The 25,972-nt window shown below is 36.9% G+C and overlaps 1 protein-coding gene across 1 annotated transcript in view; it reads left to right on the top strand.

The window, feature by feature from the left end:
• Nucleotides 1–324: 324 nt before the first annotated feature.
• Nucleotides 325–25,972, top strand: part of IFT74 (intraflagellar transport 74) — a 101,882-nt gene continuing 76,234 nt past the window's right edge. The window contains exons 1-8 of the mRNA XM_017520164.2: nucleotides 325–628; nucleotides 3,493–3,631; nucleotides 11,589–11,724; nucleotides 13,664–13,712; nucleotides 17,096–17,194; nucleotides 17,328–17,388; nucleotides 21,290–21,349; nucleotides 22,754–22,815. Coding sequence (XP_017375653.1) covers nucleotides 3,512–3,631; nucleotides 11,589–11,724; nucleotides 13,664–13,712; nucleotides 17,096–17,194; nucleotides 17,328–17,388; nucleotides 21,290–21,349; nucleotides 22,754–22,815 — 587 coding nt within the window. The 5' untranslated portion in view covers nucleotides 325–628; nucleotides 3,493–3,511. The remainder of the gene's footprint in view (nucleotides 629–3,492; nucleotides 3,632–11,588; nucleotides 11,725–13,663; nucleotides 13,713–17,095; nucleotides 17,195–17,327; nucleotides 17,389–21,289; nucleotides 21,350–22,753; nucleotides 22,816–25,972) is intronic.

The following is a 25,972-nucleotide window of genomic DNA, read 5'->3' as shown; positions in this document are numbered from 1 at the left end:
CAATTCTGATGAAAGGAAGCTTAAAGACACAAAGTTTCGGCTGAAATGAGGAACGGAACAGTTGGTGCCAGAATCGCATCCATACTTCATGATGCATTGGGAACGCTATGCAATCCTAATAGGAAGGAAAACCACCACTAATTAGGAGTTTAGAAAATTGCACAATGCTGCCTACCACGTAATAACTTCAAATGTAACCTGTTACACGTTAGTCGACGTGAGATTACATAGGAACATAGCAAAACTCGCTAGAGTTGGTTCAGGTAAAGCACACAGAGATTGCTCTGATTTCCAAGAAAACCAAACATTCACACCAACTGTTTCCTTTCCGGCCGCCCTGCTGTTTCCCACTTCTTCCAAAAAGCGCTGGAGTGAAGAAACAAACATCCGTCCTCAACTCTCGCGAGAGCTCCGCGTGTACCCAGGGGCTGAGGCGGAGGATTGGTCTCTCAGGATGAAAAGCCTCCGCCATCCCGCCCCGGTTGCCAGGATACGCTGAAGCGCAAGGCCGCTGGTGGGTAGGCCTGAGAACCCAGAAGTGCGCGTGGGCGAACGGGTGTGCGCGGCGTCAGAAAGAACTTACAGCATCCGCGAGCTGGGCCACCGCTCTCCCTACGCGCTGGCGGAGGTGAGAAACCCCAGGTCCCATCTCTTCCTACCTTCCCTTCCTCCCTGCCTCGTTTGTTCTCTGGCCTTAGAGATGTTGATCCGCTCCAAACAAAACAAATTCCAACTCTGACTTAGCTGTTACCGTAGGGCGTGTAGCCAGTTCAGGCAAGTTCCAACTCTAGTTGGGCGAACACACCCCGACACACCCTACTCCCCTAAGGAGACCCACCAAGCAGAGAGCAGAGGAAAGGACCACAATGGGCTAAAAAGGATTTTAGTCGAAGCAGTAGATTTCTGCCTGTTAGTCACAGTGGAAGGAACTTATTTCTATCTGTTGATCACAGTGCGGGCAGTTAGCAGTTTTTCACTTCTTCACATATGTGAGAATGGTTGGCCTAGGGAGGATAATGATAATTAGAAGCCAGCTGTTTTAAATTTAATGTCTGTCATCTTCACAACAGTTCTGTAAGGTAGAGCTTATTGTCACCCTTCTGTTTTACAGATGATGAAACATCCTGAGGGGCTAAGTAAGGGCAAGATTATGCAGCTGCTAACTTTGTCAGTACTAGTTTGTATCGCTAATCTTTCTGCATCCAAAGGCCAGGCTGCCTTTCTGATTGTGTGAATAACTGGAAATTGTGTAAATCTTTGAATAACCACGGAGTTAGTGGCGTATCTGTTGCTAATACCCACTTCTTAATCCCACTGGGACTAATGGTAAGGTTTTTTTCACCTCAGTGAAGCAGTGGCAAAGAAAATTGGGTGAAATTTCTGTTTATTGTACATTTTCTCAAAGTTAGCAGGAAACCTAGAGTAATATCTTCTCTACTGGAGGGAGATGTTTATTGTACTCGTTTTCTTTTGGAGAAACTATACTGATCATAGACTCTGTCTTCCTTTCAAAAAGTCATTTTCTGAAATTCCTTTTTCCATTTGAAATTCTATTGCTTTGTACATAGAGTTCAGAATGGCAAGGAATTAGAATCAGGGAGCTAGTTGGGACAGGAAGATCGAGGTGAACATATTCAAATGAGATATCTGAATGGAAATTTTAGATAAACAATTGAAAACTCAGAATTGGTGCCCAGTTGAAAGGACAGAACTGTCGGCATTGATTAGTGAGCCATACACATAGTTGGAGTTATAAAGATGCATGATTGTAGAAAGGATAGAAGCAATCCAAGGACTGGTTATGAATAATGCTCAGAAAAGTAGTACTGGACATGAAGTGTAGAAACAGAGAAATAATTTTGGTCCAACACATACTTCTTTTGCTTTTTAACAATTTAGTAAATTTTTGTAAATGGCAATACCTTTATGTAGGAGGAAATTTTAAAAGTATGAAAGAGAACAGAAAGTTTTTGCTTGTCACTGAGACAGATGCTGGGGATATAAAGATTAAGATTCAGCTCTTGCCATCAAGGGTGAGAAATACTTCAGCAGATCATTTCAAATGGTGTGATAGTTTCTGGAATAACGAAATACACAGGCTGCATGGTAACATACACAACAGGCCTAGACACTCAAATTGTTCCTCAGGACAGAATTTGGTTACTTTTCTCTTTTTCTCCATATTCTCTCTCTAGATAAGTATCTTCATAACTCTTTTATATGACCTACAATAGGACATACATTTTTATGTCATAGCCCAGTAAACACATATGTGTAAATTTATGTGAATATAACTGAAACGAAAATTTAACGAAACAATATTTACCCTTCATATGTTCAGTGAACTCTCTTTTTTAAAAATTTTATTTTACATTTAAAGCATATTGGTCGTAACCTGCAAAATTGTTTTCAGAACTCACTAATGAATTGTGACCAACAATTTGAAAACTACTACTCAAAAAATTATCACACAAAATTTTAAATAATATTATATCCTGATAAATAAAAGAGAGGTTGATGGACTAGGAGAGAATGAGTGAATTAAGGAAATGGTTTAAAGGCAGGTGTAGTGGGAATAAAGATGAGCAAAGGGTAGAAGGAAAGAAGACTCGAGAATAGAGTATTTCAATTAAGATGTTTGAGATGAAGCAATTCCAGATGGTAACAAGCTCCATATCTCGCCATGGCTATGAATGACTGAAATGCAGTTAAGATCATTGCTGAAGTTGAGGTCAGAGAACTGTGAAGCTGGAATATTAGGTATTGGGTCTAGTATGCAAATGGAAGTGATCCAGGATGATGGTAAGATTGGAATAGAGAAGCTGTGAACTATGCACAAAAGACCTTAGAGAGATTAGGAAGTCACTAATTACCAGCAATCAGGAAAGATGAAGGCAATATTGTTATATTCCTGGATCCTCAAAGGACGTGAATCTTGTTTATTTTTTTAAAAAAGGTGTGGAAGAATGTTTTAAAAGTGACACTGGGGAGCAAGGAGAGTGCCACCTCCTTTGCTTTAAAATTGTGAGACAGGAAGCTAAAACACTTTGACTACTGAAAGGGTTCTCTCAGGGGAAACCAAGATTCTGTTAAAGTTAATAAAATAGGAAGTCTTTGCGACAAATGCAGAATATAAGAGAGTTAATCATGGACCAGAAAGTGCAGAGAAAAGATTGGGAGCAAAGAGAGATGTTGGATATGCCAAGAGAGAAAAGTTACCAGAGTATGGGATGAGAACACTTAAGAGACGGATAACTAGAGGAGCTTGCATTTTGGTAAGATAATAGAAAGATGAGGAAGGAATGTTGCAAGAAACAATCTCATATTTCTAAATGGAGTACTGATGTCAAATTTGAACAAAATTAAGCAGAGTTAGCCTTGTAGTGGCAATTTGCAAGAACAGTTGTGAATTAAATGTAAGGGTATGATGGGTCATTTGTCTTCTAGAGAAGATATCAAAAGGCAGTTGAACTATTTATTGCTTCCAAACAGTGATTAAAGTGAACAAACAATGGCCAGCAATCACAAATCTTCAGCAGCTCGCCCTGTTTCACGAGGTGGAGTTGGTATAACTGGAAGGCCTCCTTCTGGGATACGACCCCTATCAGGAAATATTCGAGTGGCAACTGCAGTAAGTTTGAAACAAATCTATTTATTTTGGGAGGCCAAGGTGGAAGGACCACCTGAGTCCAGAAGATTGGGGCTGCTTTTGCTATATCCTATAGGTTTTGGATATGTTGTGTTTCCATTATAATTTGTTTTAAGAGTTTTAAAAAATTTGATTTTTAATCTCTTCATTGACCTACTTGTCATTCAGGAACAGATTTCTATGTGTTGGTATAGTGTCCAAAATTCCTCTTGTTATTAATTTGTAGTTTTATTCCATTATGGTCATATAAAATACTTGATGTAATTTCAGTTTTAAAAAATGTTGTAAGACTTGTTTTGTGGACTAACATATGGTTTATTCTTGAGAATTATCCATGTGCTGAGAAGAATATGTATTCTGAGTTGTTGGATAAAATGTTCTGTTAATATCTGTTAGGTCCATTTGGTCCAGATGATTTCTGATTTTTTTGTTGTTGATATTCTGTCTGGATCATCTGTCTGGTGCTGAAAATAGGGTGTTGAAATCTTCAGCTATTACTCTCCGGGGTCTGTCTCTCTCTAGCTTTAGTATTTGCTTTCTGTGTCTGGGTTTTCCAGTGTTGGACGCATATATATTTACAATCCCTATGTTATCTTGTTGAATTGAGCCACCATTTTTCATCGTTTAATATCCTTATCTCTTTTTTATATTTTTGAGACAGTCTCCCTTGCCTAGGCTGGAGTGCAATGGCAAGATCTCAGCTCACCGCAACCTCCGCCTCCCAGGTTCAAGCGATTCTCCTGCTTCAGCCTCCCAAGTAGCTGGGATTACTGGCATGTGCCACCATGTCTGGCTAATTTTGGATTTTTAGTAGAGACGGGGTATCTCCACGTTGGGCAGGCTGGTCTCAAACTCCTGACCTCAGGTGATCCGCCTACCTCTGCCTCCTAAAGTGCTGGGATTATAGGCGTGAACCATTGCACCTGGCCTGTATGAAATTTTTCTATCCCTTTATTTACGACCCATGTGTCCTTTTTTTTTTTTTGAGATGGAGTTTCGCTCTTGTTACCTAGGCTGGAGTGCGATGGCGCGATCTCGGCTCACCGCAACCTCCGTCTCCTGGGTTCAAGCAATTCTCCTGCCTCAGCCTCCCTAGTAGCTGGGACTACAGGTGTACGCCACCATGCCCAGCTAATTTTTGTATTTTTAGTAGAGACGGGGTTTCACCATGTTGACCAGGATGGTCTCGATCTCTTGACCTCGTGATCCACCCGCCTCGGCCCCTCAAAGTGCTGGGATTACAAGCGTGAGCCACCGCGCCCGGCCTCCCATGTGTCTTTATAGGTAAAGTATGTTTCTTTTAGGCAGTAGATCTTTGGATCTTGACTTTTTATCCATTTAACCACCCTGTGTCTTTTGATTGGAGAGTTTAGTCTATTTACATTCAGGACTTACTCCTTTTGTTTTCTGATTGTTTTGTGGTCTTCTCTTCCTTCTTTCCTTCCTTCTTCTCTTCCTTTTAGTGAAAGTGATTTTCTCTGGTGGTAGTCTGTGTGTGTGTGTGTTGTATGTTTTTTGATTTGAGGTTACCAAGAGGCTTGCACGTAATGTCTTAAAACCCATTATTTTAAACTGAGAGCACTGATGGCACAAACAAAGAAGTAAGCCAAGAGAAACTTAATGTAATCTTCTTAGTCTGGGCTTGTTTGTACCCATTTTTCTTGGGAAGGCTTTCTAAGTATTCAAAGAGATTTGGGTGTTGTCAGTTATATTTTTGGTCATTGCAGCTATATCTGCATTTGGGGATACCCCATGCCCAGTAATGCTGTTGCTCTTGTAGACTTGTAGAGGGATCACTTTGATGGTCTTGGATAAGATCCAGAAGAATTATTTTTCATTTCTGATTGTGTTTATTTGGATGTTTCCTTTTTCTTTTTTGGTCAGTCTAGCTAGTGATTTATGAACTTTATCTTTTTGAAAAACCAAATTTTTGCTTCATTGATTACTTGTAATTTTACAAATTTTGATCTTTAGTTATGTTCTGACCATTGTTATTTCTTTTCTTTTGTTAATTTTGGGTTTGGTTTGGCTTTGGTTTTCTAGTTTCTTGATATGTGATATTAAGTCATCAATTTGTAATCTTTCTACTTTTTGGATGTAGGCATTTAATGCTGTTAACTTTCCTCTTAGCACTGTTTTTGATGTATCCTGCAGGTTTTTGTATATTTTGTTTTCCTTTTCATTTGTTTCAAAAATTTCTTATATTTCTGTCTTAAATTCTTTATTGATCCAGTGATTGTTCAGGAGTTTGCTGTCTAATTTATATGTATTTGTATAATTTCTGCAGTTTTTGGTATTGATCTCCCACCCTTTTATTTTTACCAAGAGGCTTGCACATAATATCTTAAAACCCGTTGTTTTAAACTGAGAGCCCTGAATACACAAACAAAGAAGCAAAGAGAAACACCCAAATCCCTTTGATTTATATGTCTTTTAGGGCTAGATACGTTTCTCATAGGCAGGATATAGTTGGATGTTGTTTTTGTTTATTTATTTTTTTTGAGACAGTCTCGCTCGGTTGCCCAGCCTAGAGTGCAGTGGTGTGATCTCCGCTCACTGCAACCTCTGCCTCCTGGGTTCAAGCAATTCTCCTGTCTCCACCTCCTAAGTAGCTGGAATTACAGGCACGCACCACCACACCTGGCTAATTTTTGTATTTTTAGTACAGACAGGGTTTGATGACGTTAGCCAGGCTGGTCTTGAACTCCTGACAGATGATCCACTGGCCTCGGCCTCCCAAAGTGCTGAGATTACAGGTGTGAGCCACCACGCCTGGCCATTTTGTTTTTAAATCTTCTGCTAATATGTATCTTTTAAGTGAATCATTCAATTCATTTACATCACATTTATGATTAATATTGATGTGAGGCTTTGTTCCTGTCATTTTGTTTGTTGTTTTTAAGTTGAATAATTTATTTGTTTTTTTCTTTCTCTTTTTATGGGTTGATGAAGTTCTTTTATATTGACATTTAATTATTTTGTCCTCCTCCTTTGTGATTGTTTTATAAGAACTATGAGTTAAATATTTTTGTGTGTTTTTGAGATATTGTATATCCACCTTTAATCTCTATGTTGAAGACCCCTTTGAACATTTACTGTAGGACAGGCCTACTGGTAACACATTCCCTCAGCATTTGCTTGTCTTGGAAATACTTTATTTCTCCTTCATTTATCAATCTTATTCTGTCAGGATATAAAATTCTTGGCTGACAGTTTTTGTTTGTTTGTTTTCTCAGCACTTCAGAATGACATCTGATTCTCTTCTGGAATGTAATATTTTCACTGAAAAGTCTGCTTTTATTCTGATAGGATTGTCTTTATAAGTGACTAGATACTTTTCTCTTACTAATTTTAAAATTCTTTCCTGGTCTGGGTGCGGTGTCTCATGCCTGTAATCCTAGAACTTTCAGAGGCTGAGGCAGGTGGATCACCTGAGGTCAGAAATTTGATACCAGCCTGGCCAACATGGAGAAACCCCATCTCTACTAAAAATACAAAAATGTAGCTGAGCTTGGTGGTGTGTGCCTGTAATCCCAGATACTGGGTGGCTGAGGCAGGAGAATCGCTTGAACCCGGGAGGTGGAGGTTGCAGTGAGCCCAGATTATGCCACTGCACTCCAGCCTGGGCAACAGAGTGGGATTCAATCTCAAAAAAAAAAAAAAATTCTTTCCTTCACTTTGACTTTAGAAAAATTCTGGTAATATGCTGTGGTAAAGTCATTGCAAAAAAAAAAAAGTCATTCATTTAATGTTTACATTAATGGTTATGTAATGTTTACATTTTTGTTTGCATTTAATGCAGTTTATTGTTTAATGTTTGCATTTTTGAAAATAGTAAGGCTTGTATAAAACATACAAACAATGTTATAGCAACAGAAAAAAAAAAAAGAACGAAAGAAAAAACATACAAACAGGCTGGGCGCAATGGCTCTCACCTATAATCCCAGCACTTTGGGAGGCCAAGGTGGGCAGATCACGAGGTCAAGAGATCGAGACCATCCTAGCCAACATGGTGAAACCCCGTCTCTACTAAAAATGAAAAAAATTAGCTGGGTGTGGTGGCGTGCGCCTGTAGTCCCAGCTAGTTGGGATGCTGAGGCAGGAGAATTGCTTGAACCCAGGAGGTGGAGGTTGCAGTGAGCTGAGATCATGCCACTGCACTCCAGCCTGGCACCTGGCAACAGAGCGAGACTCTGTCTCAAAAAAAAAAAAAAATACAAACAGGGGAGAAGTATTAGGGTTCCTTCGTATTGTAGGTATAACCACGATCAACAGTATCTTCTAGACTTTTTAATGCGTTTATTTATTTATTTTTGAGATGAAGTCTTGCACTGTTGCCTGGGCTGAAGTGCAATGGTGTGATCTTGGCTTACTGCAATCTCTGCCTCCTGGGTTCACACGATTCACATGTCCCAGCGTTTTGAGTTGCTGGGATTACAGGCACACGCCACGACATCTGGCTAATTTTTTTTTTCTTTTTATTTTTAGTAGAGTCGGGGTTTTGCTATGTTGGCCAGACTGGTCTGAAACTCCTGACCTTGTGATCCACCTGGCTCAGCCTCCCAAAATGCTGGGATTACGGGCATGAGCCACCACGCTTGGCCCTTTTTAATGCATATATAAACACACACGTATACATACATAGTTTGTATGACTTTGGTCTATTCCAAAATCAAGATAGTACTATATACATTTTTATTTTTCTCGTCCATTTCTTTCAGCAATATGTTACGAATATGTTGCCAAGTGAGCACGTATGCATCCACTTCATTATTTTTAATGTGTATAGTTTTAACTTATATGTTCTTCTCTATACTTTCATCTGGTGAATGGAAAACAAAAAGTAGTATAATTAGTTGAGTAGCTCTCACAATTATACTTGCATAAAGCCAAAGAAGAAATTATTTAGAAAATTTACGAGGAAGAGATTTAACATTCTCTTCTAAAGATCACTCGGGTTAACCCTTAACTCATTTCATTTGAATTTATAGTTGACAGTTTTCCTGTGTCTAACACATTCTCTAGTATTAGTACTATTCCTGGACCCTGTGCTCAAAATAATTCCCAAGTAATTCTTAGAACCACTTAAGAACTATGTTACCAATGTTGTCTGATTGGATTAAAGCTGTGAGCTAAGAAAATTAGCAACAATAAAAATGAATAGCAGTGGTTGTATCTAACCCCTATCTAAAATTTTTACCCCACATTTAATGTTCTGCTTTACTCTTTTTTTTTTTTTTTTTGAGACAGAGTTTCGCTCTTGTTACCCAGGCTGGAGTGCAATGGCGTGATCTCGGCTCACCGCAACCTCCGCCTCCTGGGTTCAGGCAATTCTCCTGCCTCAGCCTCCTGAGTAGCTGGGATTACAGGCACGCGCCACCATGCCCAGCTAATTTTTTGTATTTTTAGTAGAGACGGGGTTTCACCATGTTGACCAGGATGGTCTCGATCTCTTGACTTCGCGATCCACCTGCCTCGGCCTCCCAAAGTGCTGGGATTACAGGCGTGAGCCACCGCGCCCGGCCTTCTACTTTATTCTTTGATGGAGATGGGGAGAAAAGAGAGTAAGGAAGATAACTAGATGAAGGACAATTATTTTGGAACAGTTTCAGGTTGTCTTTTTTATGTTCTCATGCCTGAATATATTATATGAACTGACATAAAGGGAGTCTTCTGGCCTTTCCTGAGGGTATATAATGTTATATTGGATTTTGCATATCTGAAGTAGAGAATCATATTGAGTAGTAATATGAATGCTTGTTTAATAATGTAAGCCCTTCAGTACTTACATCATCATCTTAGGATAGATTTATATCCATTTGTTTTTACATGATTAAAGTTTTCTTATTTTCTCTTAATTTTTAAAGGTAATATATACTCACTGTAATAAGGTGTAAATACCAAATTGTATAAAGGAGAAAAGAAAAATCAACTATAATATCATTATTTGTAGATCATAATTACTATTTTTCATATAGTTTTAAAAAAATATATTTTTATCTTTATTCTTTATTTTTTTTAAAAGATGGCCTATGTTCTCCAGGCTGACCTCGAACTCCTGGATTTTAAACAATCCTCTCATGTCAGACCTCACCAAGTAGCTGGGACTGTTGGTGCATGCCACCATGCCCAAACTTCCAGCCTTTTTTGTTTTAAAAAAGTAGAGTTATAAACCAGGCACGGTAACTTGCACCTGCATTCCCAGCTACTTGGATGGCTGAGGCAGAAGGATCTCTTTAGGCCAGTAGTTCAAGACCAGCCTGAGTAATATAGTTAGCTCTTGTCTCTAAAACAAACAAACACAGAATTATAAATACTATCTTGTAAACTGCCTTTTTATTTATTTATTTTTTGAGACGGAGTCTTGCTCTGTTGCCAGGGCTGGAGTACAGTGGCGTGATGCCAGCTCACTGCAATCTCCATGTCCCAGGCTCAAGTGATTCTCCTGCCTCAGCCTCCTGAGGTAGCTGGGACTATAGGCACCTACCACTACGCTCAGCTAATTTTCTGTATTTTTAGTACAGACGGGGTTTCACCATGCTGGCCTGGCTGGTCTCAAACTCCTGACCTCGTGATTCGCCTGCCGTGGACTCCCAAAGTGCTGGGATTACAGGCATGAGCCACCGCGCCCGGCCTGCCTTTTTATTTTTATTTATTTTATTTATTTATTTTGAGGCTGAGTCTCACTCTGTCACCCAAGCTAGAATGCAGTGGCATGATCTCGGCTCACCGCAGCCTTAATGTTCCAGGTTCAAGCGATTCTCATGCCTCAGCCTCTTAAGTAGCTGGGATTACAGACATGTGCCACCCACACCTGGCTAACTTTTGTATTTTTAGTAGAGATGAGGTTTCACCATGTTGGCCAGGCTGGTTTCGAAATTCTTTTTTTTTTTTTTTTTTTTTGAGACGGAGTTTCACTCATGTTACCCAGGCTCGCCGCAACCTCCGCCTCCTGGGTTCAGGCAATTCTCCTGCCTCAGCCTCCTGAGTAGCTGGGATTACAGGCATGCACCACCATGCCCAGCTAATTTTTTTTTGTATTTTTAGTAGAGACGGGGTTTCACCATGTTGACCAGGATGGTCTCGATCTCTTGACCTCGTGATCCACCCGCCTCGGCCTCCCAAAGTGCTGGGATTACAGGCTTGAGCCACCGCGCCCGGCCTTGGTTTCGAAATTCTTACCTCAAGTGATCCGCCTGCCTTGGCCTTCCAAAGTGCTGAGATTACAGGTGTGAGCCACCACACCCAACTTAAACTGCCCTTTTTACATACTGTAACTTATTTAACCATTTTCTACTGTGGACATTTAGCTCCTTTCCTGTTTGGAGGTATTATAATATCTACATATAGAATTCTAAATTTTCATGAAATGTATTTTTAAATATTCATAGAAAATTAAATGTTAAATAAATTTGCTAATAAATTGAATAACAGTATTTAATAATTCAGACATTAAAAAATAAGGAAGTTTTTACAAATCCAGTAAATTGTGGTGGTTTTTTTTTGTTTTGTTTTGTTTTGTTTTCATTTTTTTTTCATTAATGCTTCTTTCCAGGACATAAAATAATATCCAAAGATATTTTGGCACTAACAGCGCAATCTGTAGCAAGAAAGTTGAGCAGTCTATTTGAATTGTTGATTCTTCCAAGGAGACCTCAGACAGCCAAGACAGTGTAAAGGAAAATACAAAAAAAAGACTTGTTAGACATTATTAAGGGCACGAAAGTTGAATTAAACACAGTTAATGTACAAACAACAAAGCCACCCAACGGAAGACCACTTAAAAACTACCACTGGCAGGTTTCAAAGAGCTATAGAATATGCTCCAAAGAAGAGATAAATTTAATTGTAATTTGAATGTTGTCTTTGCAGTCTTACAATAGTAGATGTACAGTGTTTTTTCCAGTTTACCAAAAATGAAATCTTGTTTGTCATTTAGATGCCACCTGGGACAGCAAGGCCAGGCTCTCGTGGTGGTCCCATAGGGACGGGTGGAGTTCTGTCTTCTCAAATCAAAGTTGCCGATCGTCCTGTGACACAACAAGGTTTGACTGGAATGAAAACTGGGATGAAAGGTACCTATTTTAAGATGAGTATCCATTTGGGTCTGTGTTTTATAAGAAATAAATAATTGTGAACAATAAAAGAAAAAGAGAAAGTTGAGTATATTTTGTATAGTAAGTATTACAGTACCATTTTATTAAATCAGAATTATAGCATATAAGAATTATTACATGAAATTATGGCATGTAATCAGAATTATAGCATTTAATTGTTATTTAATTCACAAAATTATTGTAAGGTATAAACAACAGAATGAACATGGAAAAACATTCTGAATTAGCTATGTACAGATGTGAGCTTTTTCGATCTTCATTTTTCTGACATGGAGCTGTAGTATAACTTGAAGAACTTTGAATTAATATTCAAGAAAAGTTCAAGATTGAAAATTAGATTTTTAGTACTATATAAAAATACTTTGAAATAGTTTGGATGGTTACTATATCAAAATGATACTTAAAATACTTGTGTATTTATGAGAGTGAGTCAAGAAATGTTATTTTCTTCCAATAATTAGTATCTGTTCTAATACTTATATAAGGAAATGAGGCTAACACATAGATTTATATTAAATCTCTCATTATGCTTCTGTATATGTATTTAAAGAAACATAAGAATACAAATATATATTATAGTTTAAAATTTAGATCTGTGGTATATATAAACCAAAGTATGGTAAACGTCTTATTTATTTATTTATTTTTATTATAGGCAGTGGTCAGTAGCCTGTGATGAACTGCTTTAGAGTTTTCTGCTTTCTGTAGTTTTGACAGATGATTTATCAGGAATGAAGATATTCTGCTAGTCCAAAATTAATTATAACATATCATATATACTACTTTCTATAATATAGTATATCATTCCTTTCAAGAAACTTAAACTTTCTCATCTACATTCTAATAATATTTAGATCACTAAATATTAAAAATCAATTGATTGTTTAGAAATGTTTGCTTAATGATTATGAGTACTATGAAAAAATAATTCAAAATTACATAGTCACTTAACTAGTCTTTGAAAATGTATGCACAGAAATATTTATATGTTTAATATTATTTTAAAACATTAGGGTAGAAACATATTAAAATTCTACAGTAAATTACCAAACGTTTATTTCCGTATTAATTTATCCTTTAAAACAGAACCAATATAATTTAAGATTGTTTGTTTCTACCAGTATACGTCAAAGTCTTTTATGACAGAATTCTGAATATTACCACTACACACAGCTATCTGCTGTGAATTTCATTCTTACTTTCTCTCTAGTGCCCTATTTCCCAGTATAATATATTACCTCTACTACTCAGCATAAACCTTTTAGTAAATACACCTAGTCTTCTCATACTTTGCAGGGCACTTTGTCTCTTACCAGGTTTAAGACATTTAACGTAGGAATACTTTCTTAGTTATACTGAAATGTAAGACCATTTCTAAAAAAGTCTCTGAGACAAATTGTAAAAAATTAGAATCATTTTCTTACATCGAGGAATGTCTGCAATGTCTAATATGACAGCCAGTAGTCAGAAATAGCTACTTAAATTTAAATCAGTTCCCCAGCAGCACCAGCCAAATTTTAAATGCTCTGTAGTCCCACTGCCCACTTTATTGGACAGTGTTAATTTAGAATATTTCTGTCACTGCAGAAAGTTACTTTGGACAGCTCTGTTCTAGATTCCCTTAGACTCAATTTTCATTCCATCAGCCTGTTCTGTAGAGTCTGCTGCTTTAACAGGCCCACTTCTGGCCCCATCCTTGTAGTTTTAATTGAAGCTTCCCCTGTGTCATAGTTCTAAGATACTAGTTTTCTTTTCTGTTTCATTGATTCTTCTTGATTCATTGCGGCATTCATGAAGACCGTCTTTAGAATTTTGAGTGTAATTCTGATTGTGCTTTGGACTTGCTATTTTGTTGGCATTTCAAAACTGAACACTAACACTTAAAACATTTTTTTAGGTCCCCAGAGGCAAATTTTAGACAAGTCTTACTATCTTGGACTTCTTAGGTATGTTAAACATGTCTTTACATCCTATGTTTTACTTGAAATATTGTGTACATTCTGTCAAAATAGAGTATATAACTTTAATATGAAATTTTAGGATAATTAGGTGTCTATTGATTTCTAAGAATTATTTTGTATTCCAACAATTTCTGGTTAATTTGGCTATGCTGTAAAATAAATGTGATAGTATAATTAGGCTGAGATTTATAATTTTATGAATTTGCTTGTATATGACTTTGTTTGTGCTGCTATAATAAAATACCTGAGATTGGGTAATTTATAAGTAATAGAAATTTATTTCTTACTGTTCTGGAGACTGGGAAGTCCAAGTTCAAGGTGCCAGCAGCTTCAGTGTCCTCGTGGCAGAAGAGTAGAAGGGCAAAAGGTGCCTAGCTACTTCAACCCTTTTATAAACCACTAATTCTATCCATGAAGGCAGAGCCTTCATGGCCTGATTATGTCCTAAAGTTTCTACCTCTTAATACTATTGCATTAGAGATTAAGTTTTGACACGCATTTTGGAGGGACACAAACGTTCAAACCATAGCCTACTTTTAAATTAAATTAAATTTAATTTAATTTATAGTTTAGAGACAGAGTCTCACTCTGTTGCCCAGGCTGGAGTACAGTGGCATGATCGAAGTTCACTGCAACGTTGAACTCCTCAGTTCAAGCGATCTGCCTGCCCCAGCTTCCCAAACTGCTGGGATTATGGGATTATAGGCATGAGCTACCAGCACACCTGACCTCATAGCTTTTTTTTTTGAGACAAAGTCTCACTCTGTTGCCCAGGCTAGAGTGCAATGGCGTGTGATCTTGGCTCACTGCAACCACCACCTCCCGGGTTCAAGGGCTTCTCCTGCCTCAGCCTCCCAAGTAGCTGAGATGATAGGCATGTGCCACCATTCCCGGCTAAATTTTTTTGTATTAGTAGAGATGGGGTTTCACCACCTTGACCAGGCTGGTCTTGAACTCCTGACGTTGTGATCTGCCAGCCTTGGCCTCCCAAAGTGCTAGGATTACAGGCATAAGCCACCGTGCCAGGCATCCGTGCAGAGTTATATTTATATAAGTATGTATTTGGTCAATTGCTACAAATGCGGCCTAATTTTAATTAATTCATACCCTTTTTTTTTTTTGAGACAGAGTTTTGCTCTTGTCTCCCAGGCTGGAGTGCAATGATAGGATCTCACCTCACTGCAACCTTCACCCCCACCAGTTTCAAATGATTCTCCTGGCTCAGCCTCATGCCTACAGTCTTCGAGTAGCTGGCGTTGCAGGTGCCTCCCACCATGCCTGGCTAATTTTTGTATTTTTATAGAGATGGAGTTTCACTGTGTTGGCCAGGCTAGTCTCAAACTCCTTGACCTCAGGTGATCCACCTGCCTAGGCCTTCCAAAGCGCTGGGATTAGAGGCGTGAGCCACTGCATTCAACCTCATAAATTTTTGTTATGTGTCTCCGGGGATGCATCTCTAAATCAACAACTTTCTCTTAATCTTAGCATTTTCTCCGCTTATATGTTCTGCTGTCCTATCTCCATCTTTCCATTTTACTTTATTTTCTTGGCACATTATTTGTATCTTCTTTCTCTTTATTTCTCTTTTGTTTAATCCACCCTTCCATTATGCCCTAAAGCCCTGCTACGTTTTCTTCATTTTTTATTTTTTTTTGAGATGGAGTCTTGCTCTGTCACCAGACTGGAGTGCAGTGGAGCAATCTTGGCTCACTGCAACCTCTGCCTCCTGGGTTCAAGTGTTTCTCTTGCCTCAGCCCTCTGAGTAGCTGGGATTACAGGCACGCGCCACCACACCCAGCTAATTTTTGTATTTTTAGTAGAAACGGGGGTTTTACCATGTTGCTCAGGGTGGTCTCGATTTCCTGACCTCATGATTCGCCCACCTTGGTCTCCCAAAGTGCTGGAATTACAGGCGTGAGCCACTGTGCCCAGTTACCTGGATCTTTTTGATTTTCAAATTCCTAGAAGGCAATAAAGAAAAATATGGTTTTCCTTCATTGGTTTTCAAAGCTTAGTAAGAAAGATAGTAAGGCCATCAGTTGTTTAGTATCTCTGATATTCAGCCACTTTTTAATCAAAAGAAGGAAAGGAAATATAGTTATTCCTAATGATGATATTGCCTTTGTCCTCCAGGATTTGTGCTTCTACATCAAAGAATAGTTCTAGCTGTTTGTGCAATTGTCTGGCTCTAGCACGGTGGTTCTCACCTTGTGGTGATTTTGCCCCCCCAAGGAAGCTTTGGCAATTTCTATGCATATTTCTGGTTGTCATAAGTGAGGTTGGAGGAAGTGCTACTGATATTCAGACCCAGGATGCTGGTAAACATTCTGCAGTGTACAAAATATCTCTCAGCACGAAGTACTAATCACCGAAAAATGTCATTAGTGCTACTATTGAGAAACTGTCCTCTAGAGGGTAGCAAAAGCTGTGATGGTAATAGGCACGTAAATCTGCCTATGGCTTGTACTAGTTTGACCAGGCTTTCATTCTGGTTCTGTTTCATCTTTCATTATGAATCTATGTCAGTTTCTGATCAGTTGAGTAGGATAGGATGAGATATACCTCTTTTTTTTTTTTTTTTTTTTTTTTTTTTTTTTTATGAGATGGAGTCTCACTCTGTCTCCCAGGCAGGTTGGAGTGTAGTGGCAGATCTTGGCTCGCTGGAACCTCCACCCCCCAGGTTCAAGCTATTCTCCTGCCTCAGCCTCCATAGTAGCTGGGACTACTTGTGTGTACCACCACACCTGGCTAATTTTTGTATTTTGAGTAGGGATGTGGTTTCACCACCTTGGCAAGGCTGGTCTTGAACTCCTGACCTCAAGTGATCTGCCTACCTTGGCCTCCCCAAAGTGCTGGGACTATAGGCATGAGCCACCGCCCAGCCAGGATATACCTCATTCTTAATGAAATAAGCCACCTAGGCCAGGCGCACTGCCTCACGCCTATAATCCCAGTATTTTGGGAGGCTGAGGCAGGCGGATCATAGGGTCAAGAGATTGAGACCATCTTGGCCAACATAGTGAAATCCAGTCTCTTCTAAAATACAAAAATTAGCTGGGTGTGGTGGCCCATGCCTGTGGTCCCAGCTACTCGGAGGCTGAGGCAGGAGAATTGCCTGAACCTGGGAGGTGGAGGTTGCAGTGAGCCGAGATTGCGCCACTTCACTCCAGCCTGGCACCTGGTGACAGCAAGATTCTGTCTCAAAAAAAAAAAGAAAGAAAGAAGCTACCTAAACTTTTTGCATTCTTTAGTGAACTTCACAAAACTATTTACGTTATTGTTATATATTAATGAAAAGTTTAAATTTTGCTTAACTAGAGTTTTCTGGATTAGAAGCATTGCTGACATTCTTATTTCTTTTCAAATAGAAGTAAAATAAGTGAACTTACAACTGAAGTTAATAGACTTCAGAAGGAAATAGAAATGTACAATCAAGAGAATTCAGTGTATTTGTCATATGAAAAGAGGTGAGTAATAAGTATTCAGTATTAATTCAGTATTTTGTAGTTATAATAGTAAATTTGTAGTTATCCATATTGTTTGTAATATTCATTTCCTTATTTGTATATATTTATGAATGTATTTTTTGTACGCTTGCAGGGCCGAGACTTTAGCTGTTGAAATAAAAGAGTTTCAAGGACAACTAGCAGACTACAACATGGTATTGTATCTTTTCTAAGAGAATGTACTGTGAATATTTTCATTAGTTTTTACTACTGCTTTAAAAATACATTATTTTAGTAGGCAAAGGACATGCACTGATACTTTCTGAAAGAAGACAAACATGCAGCTGATAAGTGTATGAAAAGAAGCTCATCATCACTGATCATTAGAGAAATGCAAATCAGAACCATAATATACCATCTCATACCAGTCAGAATGGCTATTACTAAAAAGTCAGAAATAACAGATGCTGGTGAAGTTGCAGAGAAAAGGGAATGCTTATACACTATTGGTAGGAGCGTAAATTAGTTCAAACACTGTGAAAGCGGTGTGGCAATCCTCAAAAAGCTGAAAACAGAACTACTATTCAACCCATCAATCCCGTTACTAGGTGTATACCCAAAGGAATGTAAATCATTCTACCATAAAGACACATGCACACATGTGTTCATTGGTGCACTATTTACAGTAGCAAAGACCCGGAATCAATGTAAATGCCAATCAATGGCAAACTGGATAAAGAAAATGTGGTACATATATACCATGAAATACTATGTAGTCATAAAAAAGAATAAGATCAAGTCCTTTGCAGGAACATGGTTGGAACTGGAGGCCATTATTCTTAGCAAACTAACACAGGAACAGAAAACCAAATACTGCATGTTCTCACTTATAAGTGGAAGCTAAATTATAAGAACACATAAATGGGAAAAACAGAGGGAAAGGATCAGAAAAAGTATTGGGTACTATCTTACTACCTGGGTGACAAAATAATCTGCATAATAAACCCCCATGTCAACCCCACTGTTGACAGTTTACCTGTACAACAAACCTGCACATGTACCCCGAACCTAAAATAAAAATTTAAAAAATTTAAAAAACAAAACATTTGATGAAAAAACAGTTATTAATTTATTTAAAATATCAAGTAATAGATGAATACATAATTATTGTGAAAGATGAAACCATAAAAAGTACAACAAAGTGTGCCTTTATTTTCTGCTTCATTTCCCTCTCTAGAAATAACTTAGCTTAACAGATTAGTATGTATTCTTCCAATGTTTTTTGTAAAATATGTTTACTAACACATACACAAATGCACACATGCTTTTCTCCCTAAAAAATATTAAAGTAATAATTTAAATAATTTTAAAAGTAGCTAGAATTCATTAACTCTATGAATCCTGTCCTATCAATGATTCTATCAATGATCATTGCTTTAAAAACACATTTTAACTTTATCGAGTATTGTCATCTTCAAAATTTTAAAATTTAATTATTTAACATACAAATTGCCACAACCTGTATGTTCTACTCTAAATATTGTATACATTCTGTCAAAATAGAGTATATAACATAAACATAGTTCCACCAAAGATGCTTCTACCTATGGACTTTAAGAAGACACAGTCCCTCTGGAAGTGTTGATAACTGCTCAATCCTTGGGTGAAATTGGCTCCATGAAAATTTCTAGTGTCAGACTTTTTTTTCTTCTAACTCTTTAGGTGCTTTAGGCAGCAGTAGTGTCTGGATTTAATGAAAGAGACAAATTTTTATCTCACCACCCTTATTAAGAAATAATGTTATAAGAAATAAACCTTCTATTATAATGGTTAGGACAAGTTATGATATACCTACTTAATATTGTTACCTTGTGTTTATCAGTGAAATTTTGCTGATTATAGTATAACTTTTTGTTGTTATTGGTGGTGGTGGGTTTTTTGTTTTTGTTTTGTTTTGTTTTGTTTCTGTTTTTCGTTTTTTTGAGACAGAGTTTCGCTCTGTTGCTCCAGCTGGAATGCAGTGGCTCAGTCATGGCTCACTGCAGCCTAGACCTTCTGAGCTCAATTGATTCTCCCACCTCAGCCTCCCAAGCAGCTGAATGTACAGGCACATGCCATCACACTGGACTAATTTTTTGTATTTTTTGTTGAGATGAGGTTTGGCCATGTTGCCCATACTGGTCTCAAACTCCTAGGCTCCAGCTATCTAGGGGCATGCACATGTACCCTTGAATCTAAAATAAAATAACAGCATGTGTCTTTATGGTAGAATGATTTATATTCCTTTGGGTATACACCCAGTAATGGGATTAATGGGTTGAATGGTAGTTCTGTTTTCAGCTTTTTGAGGAATCGCCACACTGCTTTCACGGTGTTTGAACTAATTTATACTCCTATCACCTTGGCCTCCCAAAGTGCTGGGATTACAGACATAAGCCATTGTGCCTGGACTGTTTTTATTTTTTAATTTTTAAATTGTTTTTTAGACACAGTGTCTTGCTCTCTTGCTCTGGCTGGAGTACAGTAGCATGATTGTAGTTCACTGCAGCCTCGAACTCCTGGGCACAAGTGATCTTCCTGTATCAGCCTCCCAAGTAGCTGGGACTATAGGTGCATGCCACTATGCCTGGCTAATTTTTAAATTTTTTAGAGAGATGGGGTCTTGCTATGTTGCCCAGGATGATCTTGAACTCCTGGGCCCAAGTGATCCTTCTGCTTCAGCTTCCCAAAGTGCTAGGATTGTAAGTGTGAGCCATTGCACCCAGCACTCTTATAATTCGTAAATTCACTGGACTACACAATTCATAACAAACATTTTGTGGAGCCCGTTATTCAGTGGGATTTTCTTTAGTAAATGATGTTCTGCTTTAAATATGAGAAAAATAGTTTTTATAAGGTATGAAATGACATTAGATGAAAGGGAATTTTAGTTACACTAGAACACATTAGGCATATTACTTCATATAAAATACTAGCATGGTCCAGGCACGGTGGCTCACGCCTGTAATGCCAGCACTTTGGGAGACAGAGGTGGGCAGATCACCTGAGGTCGGGAGTTTGAGACCAGCCTGACCAACATAGAGAAACCCCATCTCTACCTAAAATGCAAAAAATTTGCTGAGCATGGTGGTACGTGCCTATAATCCCAGCTACTTGGGAGGCTGAGGTAGAAGTATTGCTTGAACACTGTTAGCGGAGGTTGTGGTGAGCCAAGATTACACCGTTGCACTCCAGCCTGAGCAACAAGAGTGAAATTCTATCTCAAAAAAAAAAAAAAAAAAAAAACTACCATGTAAAATACGCTATTTATAGAATTAATGAGCTAATACCTGATACGAGCAGTTAGCTGGGTATCTGACATATAGTTGGCACTCAATAAATGTTAGGTCTTCTTAGCACTTACTTATATCATGAGTGAAAAATGTGATAAATGTCATACCGAAATAGTTTGCTTTTAGTAGACCTCTGTTCACATTCTGATTCTATCACTTGCTAAATTTCTTTATCTGTAAAATGTGTACAGTCATATCTACTTCATAGAGTGAGTGTAAAAATTAAGTGAGTTAATACATGTGGAATAGTGTTTGAACTAGGTAAATACCCTGTGTTGGCAATTGATATCCTTGCCTAACTTTTTAAAGTAGGCTTACTGCTCTTCCATCTGTGCAAGCCCTGTTGATAATTTAAAAAATATTTTTACATTTTTACTAGTGTAAATTTGTAAATCTGCTAACATTCGTCTCTCCTTGGGGGCATTGGCAAGGGAAGAGAGAGTGATAGATCTTTCCAAAACTTTCGTCTTTTCCAGACCCTTATTTATAAGCTCAGCCATCTTTTCAGAGCAGGCAAAAGTCTACAAGCTATGATTTGCAGGAGGAGTAGTTAATTACTGCTCATTTATCCATATTAAAAGTGTAGTTTATTTATTGGCCAGGTACATAATATATGCTTACTTAGGTAGCTCAATTTTGTTTTTAATCTTAAAACAGAAAATATTTAAAAGTATTAATACTTAAGTTACTACTCATTTGTTAAGACTGAATGTCTATATTATTAATTATAGAGAACATGTGTAAAGAATAACAGAATGGTGTTTGTTTGCATTTTTGTTTTTAGTTGGTAGATAAACTTAATACCAACACTGAAATGGAAGAAGTAATGAATGATTACAATATGGTAAGAACATTTATAAATACAAGCAAATTGATCTATATAAGTCCTATCCTACAAAACAAAGCATTTATATCTAGAAATGGTTTGATGAAACTTTAAGTGCTAATAGAGATGAATATTACTCTGATTGTAAATACCACTGTATGTATTCGTTGAGCTCCCTTAGTTGCTCTTTTTAATTTTCTTCCTGTTGGTTGGCTTTCCTAAGTGGATGTTTAGTGTCAGTCTAGTGTGTTTGAACTGGTGTCACATGCAATATTAGTTAGGGAGTGCCATCTACATTTTCTTTTATATATATTAGTTTATGATATTTCTGGCTTAGTTTATGCACAAATGTTGCTGAATACTCAATGGTGACAGATGATAACTTTACATAGTTTTTGTAACCAATGGAGAAAAATAAATAGATATGACTCCAGACATAATATTAATCTTTGATTGGTAAATGAGAATTTGTGTTTAACATGGACATAACACTGAGGACTCCAAAAAGGGGAATGGTAGGAGGGCAATGAGGGTGGAAAAATTACCTTGTGGATACAGTGTTCACTATTAGGATGATGGGATGGATTCGCTAGAGCCCAAACCTCACCAGTATCTAATATCTCCATGTAACAAACCTGCACGTGTACCCTTGAATCTAAAATAAAATAACAAATTTGTGTTCAATATTCCAAGATTATTTTGTAGAAAACAATAAACATGTTAATAGCTAGCTTATTTTGATTATAAGCATTTGGGTGAAAACAACATATAATGTATAATTTATATAGTTTATAACATATTTACAGGAATAAAGACTATTCTATGAGGACATAGAGTTTATAAAATGACTCTTCTAAATTTGAGGTTCTAAAACCATGATAATTTAGTTACTTTTAGCTTTAGAACACAAGAGAATTCACTAATTAAGAATTGTATTTCAATGACAGATGTAAAAAGTAAAAGCCTGATGTGTTTTGTCAGTTGTTTGGTATAGGGCGTCCATTTTCTAGGCTGAGTATGCACCGTTAGAATTAATTAGGCATACTCAGATAATATCCTGAATGATTCAGGAATAAAACTTGTGGTGGTTCTAAATTTAACATATTGCTAATCAAATATTTATTTAGCACTCAATACATTCTTTAAATGCTTTTTACATAAATTTACTTGAATTGATTTATTTGACAGATCACTGAAGAACAATGAATATTTTTGGTATGAAATTACAGTGCTTCTTAAAAAGACTTTTAAAAAATCTGGTATTGTTTGTTAAATGAGACAATTACTGTATTTTTTTCTTAAACTTTGTATGTGGCACTAGGATGATTATAATAATTTCTTAGTTTGTAACCAAAATAACCTACAAAAAATTTTGGTTTAATTTTTATTTATTACTAACTTATGTGTTAACTGTTCATTCAGCTTAAAGCTCAGAATGATCGAGAAACACAAAGTATGGATGTCATATTTACTGAAAGACAAGCGTAAGTATAGCTAATTTAAAAATCAGATTCATAGTTTAAATTGATTCATTTATTTCCTTGTAAATTTTCTTAGCAATTTCCCCATTGCCTTTTTCATTTAAAAATATTTACAACACAAATTTTGTCGCTTATACATCTGTTATCTTCACTTACCATTAAATGGCTAAATTCTGTATAAAGAATATTACTACATAGCTTACATAAATAGGATTTATGCTGTTAGAGCTGAAAACTTCCAATGAATAAGAGCATCTTTATATCTAGTATTTTTAGTTTTAACCTAGGCTTTTAACTAATTTGAATTGTGGTGTTTTCAGGCCCAATCTAGTAAAAGACACACTATTCATTAGGCAACTATTTACGTTATTTCATTAGCATGGATATTTAATAGTTACATTAGTAATCTACATCATATACATAGATTATATGTGTATCTTTATATCCTGTGTAAAGGCTGAATACCAGCTAACACTGGAAATAACGTAATTGTGGCAGTGGGAGTAGTGCCTACAAAGATAGTAGTAGGCATGATGTAGTTGACTTCTTCATGTGTTTTGTCAGTTGTTTGGGATGGGTCCATATCCTAGGCTGGGTATGCACAGGTCGAGTTAACTAGACATTCTCAGATAAAATCCTAAATGATTCAATAATAAAACTTGTGTTGGTTCTAAGGTCAAAAAGCTGATGAAGGATAAATAATTTAGAACCAACACAAATTTTATTCTTGAATTATTTATTCTAAGGCAACATAAACACAGATGATGAGCTATGTTGTGTAAATACACACACAAGCACATTTTCTCCCAGAAGTTTATTAATATTAGTCTCTTTGAGAGCAAGGACAATAATAAACCCAAATCACTATATATAATTACCAAAATTCAGTAACACCAAATACACTCGCTTTTTACCTCTGCATAAAACAGTAAATATTTGATGATGAATAGATGTTAAAATATACTGAAAAAACATTTGAAAGATAAATGTAATTCTTCTGTTGATTAAAAACAGGAATCTCTTTCCCCCCTCTTTTTTTTTTTTTTAAGAGAATCTTGCTTTGTTGCCAATGCTGAATTGTAGTGGCATGCTTATGGCTCACTGCAGACTTGAACTCCTGGTTCAAGTGGTTTTGCCTTAGCCTTCCAAGTAGTTGGGACTATAGGTGCATGCCACTGTGCCCAGCCAATTTTTTGTTTCTTGTGGAAATAGAATCTTGTTACGTTGCCCATGCTAGTCTCAAACTCCTGGTCTCAAGCAGTCCTTCTACCGTGGGCTCCTCAAGTGTTGGGATTATAGGCGTGAGCCATTGTATCTGGCTGGTATCATTTGATGCTGCTGTAAAATGACATCTTAGAAACTCAAAATACTAGCAGTCCTTTTCCTTTTACAAGAAAAATTTTGTTCATGGTGGGTGGATCACCTGAAGTCAGGAGTTCAAGACCAGCCTGGCCAACATGGCGAAACCCTATGTCTACTAAAAATACAAAAATTGGCTGGGTGAGGTGGCAGGTGCTTATAATCCCAGCTACTCAGAACGCTGGGAGACGAGAATCGCTTGAAGGTGGCAGGTGCTTATAATCCCAGCTACTCAGAACGCTGGGACACGAGAATCGCTTGAACCTGGGAGGCGGAGGTTGCAGTGAGCTGGGATTGCACCACTGCACTCCAGCCTAGGTGACAGAGCAAGACTCTGTCTCAAAAACAAAACAAAAAAAGAACAAAAATTATGGTTAGAAGCTTACTTTTATATAGAGCAGGAGAATAGATTTATTTCTTGTGTTAACCAGATGGCCAGCATATCCATAACGCGAAGATCTATCTTGACAATTCCTTATAATCATGACTCTACATGTTCAGAGCAACCAAGAAATGCCATACCTTGAGAAGACAGGTGTAAAAAGCTTCTGTTTTCATTCTCTTTTAGTACAACCATTTAGTGTGGTCTGACCATCTGCTTTGTCATAGAAGACTTGTCCATAAAAAGTTGGGAAAACAGCCTCAATATATTACTACAACAATGTGTAAGACACCTGGCTTTAATTCAGTTTCACAGGCCTTGCTTCAACTAATGATTCTCTTCTAATTCTACATTTTCTAGTTTGGTATTAATCAAGATCAGTTGTCCTTTAAAAATATATGTAAACATAGTTTTATACCCATTTATTTTTCTTTGTTTAGTTCTTATTGAATATCCCATATTCAATAGAGGCCCTTGAATATAAAAGCTTAAGTGTAATCTTTGCTCCTCTGTAATTATATTTCATTTTGCTACATTTCTCAAATATTAATATTTGCATCTTATAATTAGGATAGATTTTGGCAGAATTATGCATTATTTAGAAAAAGGTATTTTATATTCCTATAATCTCATTCTTATAATTGAGATTTAAAACAAAGTATAATTGATATATAAAGAAATATTAGTCATTATATACTTACATCCTTTGAAAACATTTTTCTGTAAACACAAGCAAATATGTATCATAAATTAGTAAGTTCTTCTATTTTACAGGTATATCATCCTAAATAGTTTTTATTTTCTCTCAGTAGACATTTGTACTGAATTTATGATTTGTGTAACTTTTAAAATAACTATTCTGTAGATTATGACATAGATCTATTTTATTTTAGTCTCTTTTCTCTAAGGAATTGTCAAGTACATATAAATTTTTAACACTTTATTATAGAGAAATTTGAACATACACAGAAATAGCATATTATACCCTTATGTACTCAACTCCCAGCTCCATCAGCTCATATTTAACCTTGCTCTGTCCATGCCTCTAGCCACTGTTCCATTCCATGTGTTATAATGAAGAAAATATCAGAAGTATTATTTTACCCATAAATGTATTTCAGTGTTTCAGAGAGATACTTATTTCTAAAAGACAAAAATTCTTAATTTCTCTGCATATGAAGGTAAAATTACAGATTGTGCTGCAGTTTTTAATGCCACTCTTTGCATTGATAAATTATTAAATTAATGATTGTAGCCAATTGATTATAAGGAATTGGCAAATAATTCACTTTAGACCCTTCCTATTGTGGTCTATAGGCCAGTGTTTTCCAAAGTATGTTCTTTGGATTGTTATTGAACTATGAGCTCTTAGTAGATATAACTCAAAGAATGGGTTGTCAAGTAAGTTTGAGAAATTTT

Source organism: Cebus imitator, unplaced genomic scaffold, assembly GCF_001604975.1.
Source record: "Cebus imitator isolate Cc_AM_T3 unplaced genomic scaffold, Cebus_imitator-1.0 Scaffold809, whole genome shotgun sequence".
NCBI lineage: Eukaryota > Metazoa > Chordata > Mammalia > Primates > Cebidae > Cebus > Cebus imitator.
Note: the sequence above shows the minus strand (reverse complement) of the source record. Positions and strands in the feature narration are given on the sequence as shown.